This window comes from Malurus melanocephalus, unplaced genomic scaffold (assembly GCF_030028575.1).
Source record: "Malurus melanocephalus ecotype Western Australia unplaced genomic scaffold, MMel_1.1 scaffold_792, whole genome shotgun sequence".
Taxonomy (NCBI): domain Eukaryota; kingdom Metazoa; phylum Chordata; class Aves; order Passeriformes; family Maluridae; genus Malurus; species Malurus melanocephalus.
This window is the reverse complement of record NW_026624024.1, coordinates 120,196-125,755: the sequence shown is the minus strand read 5'-3', so window position 1 is coordinate 125,755 and position 5,560 is coordinate 120,196. Positions and strand designations below refer to the sequence as shown.

General features: G+C 59.2%; 1 protein-coding gene across 2 annotated transcripts; it reads right to left on the bottom strand.

Annotated features, from left to right (window-relative positions):
* Positions 1 to 350: 350 nt before the first annotated feature.
* CRYBB3 (crystallin beta B3) lies at positions 351 to 5,554 on the bottom strand. Of its 2 annotated transcripts, XM_057385127.1 has the most exons (7): positions 4,969 to 5,554; positions 3,721 to 4,040; positions 2,939 to 3,018; positions 1,609 to 1,727; positions 1,397 to 1,529; positions 1,180 to 1,322; positions 351 to 641 (listed from the first exon to the last, which is right to left on the bottom strand). In XM_057385127.1, the coding sequence occupies exons 2-7, from the start codon at positions 3,854 to 3,856 to the stop codon at positions 476 to 478; spliced, it is 777 nt and encodes a 258-aa protein (XP_057241110.1). In that variant the 5' UTR covers positions 3,857 to 4,040; positions 4,969 to 5,554; the 3' UTR covers positions 351 to 475. The 2 variants fall into 2 exon arrangements, with proteins under 2 accessions (XP_057241110.1, XP_057241109.1); XM_057385126.1 differs by having other exon boundaries at positions 3,721 to 5,554.
* Positions 5,555 to 5,560: the final 6 nt, after the last annotated feature.

The following is a 5,560-nucleotide window of genomic DNA, read 5'->3' as shown; positions in this document are numbered from 1 at the left end:
CCCAGGACTGTGGGAACGTTCCTTGGGGACCCTGCGGGGCGCTGGGGGTGGGCACAGCCCTCCCGCCACGGGATGAGCCCCGTTTGGAGCGCACAGCGCTTGGCACGACCCCTGCGCAGCCCCCCCGCCCCTCCCCGCCCKGGGAGCGGGCAGGAGATGCTTTGGAAAGGGACAGAGGCGCTGGAAAAACCCTGACGCGGCACCACCGGGGGTTATTTTTGGAAGGCTTGCAGCCTTTATGTAACGCTGCAAACACCGGCACTGCCCCGAGCGGGGGACGCTGGGCACGGCCACCAACCCCTCCCCGAACCCCTCGCCCCACTCCGCGACCCCCACCCACCCCAGCCCAGGAGCAGGCGGGCCCCGGCAGCCTCCAGCTCAGAGCTTTTATTGAGGTTTTTGCACAAAAAACACCACGGTCACGGCATCAGCCGGGGGACCCCGCTGGCGGCCCCGGGCGGGGGCTGGGGGTCCCTCAGCTGTTCTCGAAGCAGCCCCGCTGGTGCCACTGCTGGTCCCGCACTCGGCGCACGGACTGGATGAGSGGCTGGTTGGCGTCCCACTCGTTCCAGTGCCGGTACTCGCCCTTCTCGAAGACGTGCTGGCGGCCCCGGTAGCCGGGGTACTCGTAGCCCACCCACCTGCGGGGACCGGGGCAGCGCTCAGCAGTGCCAGCCCCACAGCCACAGAAGCAGGGGCGGTGTCCCCACGGCCATCCCCATCCCCATCCCCATCCCCATCCCCATCGCCATCCCCATCCTCATCCTCATCCCCATCCCCGTCCCCATCCTCGTCCCCAACCCCATCCCCTTCCCCATCCCCATTCCAGTCCCCGTCCCCATCCCCATCCCCGCGTGTCCCTGTCTGCCACAGCCTCAGGGACACTCCGGTGTCACCGAGTGCCACCGCAGCTGCAGAGCCCAGGCGGGAATGTGCCGGGAGGGGATGGAGATCCATGGAGAAAGGAGCACTGCTCGGGTAGTGACTCAGGGCAAGGAGCCATCACACAGCCCCAGGGACGCTGTCACGGTCCCCATTAGCCCCTGTGGGCTGGGGAGAAGGTGGCAGCGGGGTGGGGACACGATAGACATGAGCAGCACCGTGGGAGCAGCTGCCACCACCCCGGTGGGACCAGATCCCTTTGGGGTGTCCCCGTGTGCCCCCTGTCCCCATCCTTACGTTCCATTCAGCGCCTTGACGCTGGCCACACGGTCCTGGAAGCCGTGAGCCCACAGGCTGGGCACGTCATCATCCACGATCTCCATCTTGCGGCCGGTGTAGCCCGCGTTCTCAAACAGGTGGATCTTGTGGTCAGCGCTGTCCTGGGGGAAAGGACGGCTCAGTGGTCAGTGCTGTGGCCAGCCCAGCCCWGCCACCCCAGCAGTGCCCTACTCACGATCTGGAGGGGCCGCAGGGACATCAGGCTGTCGCTGCTGTGGCTGTTGGACCACGAGTCCCAGCGGGGGTAGTCGCCCTTCTCCAGCACAAACTGCTCCCCAGCATAGGCCTGGCGCTCGAAGCCCAGCCACCTGTGGGGTATGGTGACATCAGGAGGGTCCTGTCCCCAACACCCCCGGGGCTGCTCCGTCCTCCCCACCCCGGACTTACGGGCCACACTCCACCTGGATGGAGCCCACCTTCTCCATCTCCTTCTCGGTGATGTTGGGCAGCTCCTCTGTCAGCTCACACCTTTTGCCCTGGAAGTTTTCCAGCTCGTAGATTGTGATCTAAGGTGGGGAGAGACGCTGTGAGCCACCACGGCAGGGGGGCACCATGGGAAATGGGAGCAGCAGTGGAACAGAGGGCTCTGCCACGTCCCTCCATCCCGGCCATCCCGTGCCAATGTCGCGCCTGCCGGTACTGAGGGTGTTGGTAAAGCACAAATTGGAATTTCGTCCATGGGAGGCTGAAAACCAGCTCAAACACAGTGCTGGAAACACAGAGGGGTTTGTGCTCAGACACCTCCAGAGCCATGGGCTGCCTCTCCTGCCCCCAGCCTGCTCATTGCTCATCCTTCCCTTATCACTGCTCCCTCCAGATCCAATCATTCCCTCCTAAGCTCTTTATTCAGGGTTTCTTTCTCAGCCCTGCCAGGTGCAGAGACCCCAGCGCCTCCTCAGGACCCCCCACTCCCAGCAGCGCCTCAGGGCTGAGCTGCAGGATGGGCTGGAGCCAGTCCCAGTGGCTGGAGCGTGGCACAGAAAAGGGCCCAGCACCCATTCGGGGACCAGGAGGGTCAGTGGGGTGATCACACCCTCTGGATGGTCCCAAAGGGGTCCCAGCTGCACCCCCTGAGCTTGGGACAAGGGCAGAGCCTTCTGCACACACCACATAATGGGGGGCTCAAGGGACAGAGGTGACCCCCAGTTTCCTCATGAACCTCTGTGCACCCCAAAGCCATGAACAGCCCCMGCTCCTGGCACCCCTCTGCCCCACTCACGGGATCTGCTCTCACCTCCAACCTCCCCTGCCCAGGAACAGCTCTCCAACACCCTCTCCAACCTACGATTTACCTCCAACCAACCTACGAGCTGAATCCAAACCCACAAACACTGCCAGGGAGCTTCAATGCCCGGCCAACAACCGATCCCACTGTGCCGAACAATCCCTCTCCTGGGTTAAATCCTGGCCAGCTGCACCCCAGCCTGGCCAGCCAACGTTCTTGGCAGCCACACAGGCAGGGAGCAGAGTCCTTCCTGCCAGCAGCAGCAGCAGCAGCAGATCCCAGCCCCAGCTGCTTCCCCAACCTGCRGCCCCGCTGGGCTCAGCACCAGAGCAGGGCCACCACCCGCTGCTGCTGTGGGACAGCTGGAGGCCACTCCTGTCCCCAACACCACCTGCAGGGCTGGCACCAGTTCCAGCCTGGCATATGCACCCCATGGCACTGCCCAACATCCATCCAGTTGCCCCCAGTTGCCCCCAGTTGCCCCCAGTATACCTTGTAGTTGCCACCTCGCTCGCCAGCACCCTCCCCAGTCGCCATCTGCTCGGGGGGACTTTGCTGCTCGGTCATGGTGCCTGGAAAACCCAAACGGCAGCAGGTTAACACGGRAGGCACCGGGATCTACAGCCGTGAGTAAAACACACAGGATGAAGCTGGCACGGGAACCACAGCACGGGTCAGCACAGATTTTATGTAAAYGCAGCAGCTGTAAATCCCCAGGGATGTCCAGGCTGGGAGCAAGCTCTGCCATCTATCCATCCATCCTCCTCCTCCTCCTCTCCCTCCGGCACACGGCCCCGCATCCTCAGCAGGACTGAAGCGAGCCATGTCCCAAAAGACACGGATCCCCTGCCCTGGGCATCTCGCCCAGCTGCCACTGAGCTCCCGTCTCACAGCCCGGCCTTTGTCTGCAGCAGGGATTTGTCAGCTTCCAGCTGCTCACATCTTCCCCCAAAACATCAACCTGACACCTCTCCCTCGCTCCAGCATCCCTGGGGACACCAAACCCGGCAGCTGGAGCGCCTTGGCAGTGGGGGGATGGCRGTGAGAGCCCCCTCCTCGCTCTCCAGGAACATCCACAAAACTCTGCTCAAACCGCTGGAACTCTCCTTTCCCACGGGCTGAGCCAGGGGCTTAAGGGACGAACAAAAGCCTTTGATCACCGTCCTTAATCAAACCCCGCAGCTTCGCTTCTCGCCAAACCCTTCTCTCCAGGGGGACACCTGGACTCAGACACACAAATTCCTTGTGAAATCCCCTTGCGGTGCCGCCGCTACCTGTCCGTGTTGGTTCCGCTGTGCCGGGCGGCGCCGGAGCCCCGCTATTTATGGGTCGCTTCTGAACAGAACAGCAGAATCKCCCGAGCGCTGATACAGCAGCTGCGTCCACGGAATTCCAGCCATGAGATTTCATCTCAATAGCGCGGGCGCGCAGAGGGCTATGGAAACGTCATTCRGATTTCTCCCGGCTGTCCCTCGGAYACGGGSCACTCGATTTACAGAAGATTAACGTCGAAATTCACATCAGCACGTTCACGCTGCTTCTTGCCAGGTTCTCTGGAAAACTCTGCCATCAGCAGTTCGCGGGAGGGTTGAGCCTGGAAACGGAGCGCAGCGCAAAGCAAAAAAAAAACGGGTAAAATATCCCGGTTGGTGCGGGATCCAGGCAAGGTGCGACGCAGGGCTGGGGTCGGCTCCGGGAGCAGCTCAGCATCTCCAGATTTGTGTTTTCACTTTGACTTTAGCAGGAGGGTTTTCTCCATCAAGTTCCTTTTCTTTCTTTGTCCCCAGCCCGGTTTCCTCCCTGATGTTGCCCAGGAACACATCCCGGGGTGTGTGATGAGGGATTTCTGGAGCAGGTGCCTGGCACGGGGGTTTATCCATCCTCAGGAGGTTTATCCATCCTCACAGGCACAGGGTGATGTGAGGGGGGAGCACAGCTCTTCCACACCGGGCACCACACTGGGAGTGTTTCACTCTGCTGGGCCTGACTCCCTCTTCACCTCCGAGAGTCCCTTCATACCCAAACCACCCCAATTCCTCACAGAACACTTTGTTCAGCTGCAAATATCCCTGTTTACTACGGCCCTTACAGATTTTTCTAACTGCTCTGAGTGTGGCTCATCTTGAAACCAAGAACCACCCACAAACCCTTTACCCAAAATTCACCAGAAAAGCAAATCCCCATGGCCAGGCTGGACAAACTGAATGGGAGAGGGATGGAAACCTGTCCTGTCACATGTTAGAATGAGGAATCCTGTCCCTGGCTTTTCTGCCCCAGTCCTGGTGGGACAGGAATGACCCAGGAAGGGTCTGTGTCTCCAGCTGACTTTTTCTCACCCTGCCCATCCTGTGGCCCCTGACCAAGGAGGATTTGTTGTCCCCATTGGTGCTACAGTTACATGGACAGGCTGAGGAAGAATGGATTAATTTCCGTTTCACCAAGAACAACATCATCTGTACTCAACAGATTAGAAACACAGAATTTCTCGTGCCAGTCCCTTCCTTCCCAACATCCTCACTCACTGAGCTCTGCCACAGCCACAGGGCCCTGGATCTGCCTCTCCCAGCTCTCCACACTGACAAGGCAATTCCCAAAACATGACAGAAGGGGCACTGGATCTCCTTGATGTCTCTCCCGAGCAAACCTCARTTTCCTCTCGCTGTCAGCCTCTTAAATCCCTTTGAGAAATGGCTGATARAAAATACATATTTTTTGTTAATACCTGGCAAAGCTAAACTGGAACTGTAATGGAACAGTACAAAACACAGCAGCCAGAATATCTTATTCCCTAGGAAACTGTGKAATTCAAAGTATCTTTTATCACACAAGGTATTTATTGGGACCTGGACTGACAGACTCTGTAAGGCTACATGGAGCAATATAAAAGTTTAATCCCATTGTGTTTAATGTGGAATGAAAAAAAACCCACAAACCACAGGACCTTGGCTCTCCTCCTCTGCCAATCACACCAGAATTTATTTCAGGTTATATTTTTGCATTTATATCTGAGTGAACATGGACAGAGCTCACCACCAGCTCAGAAGGGATTCCCACCCTCCCAGTATGAGCAGAACCAGGCCTGGACTCTGCAGCCCCGGCCAGAACACCCCAAAT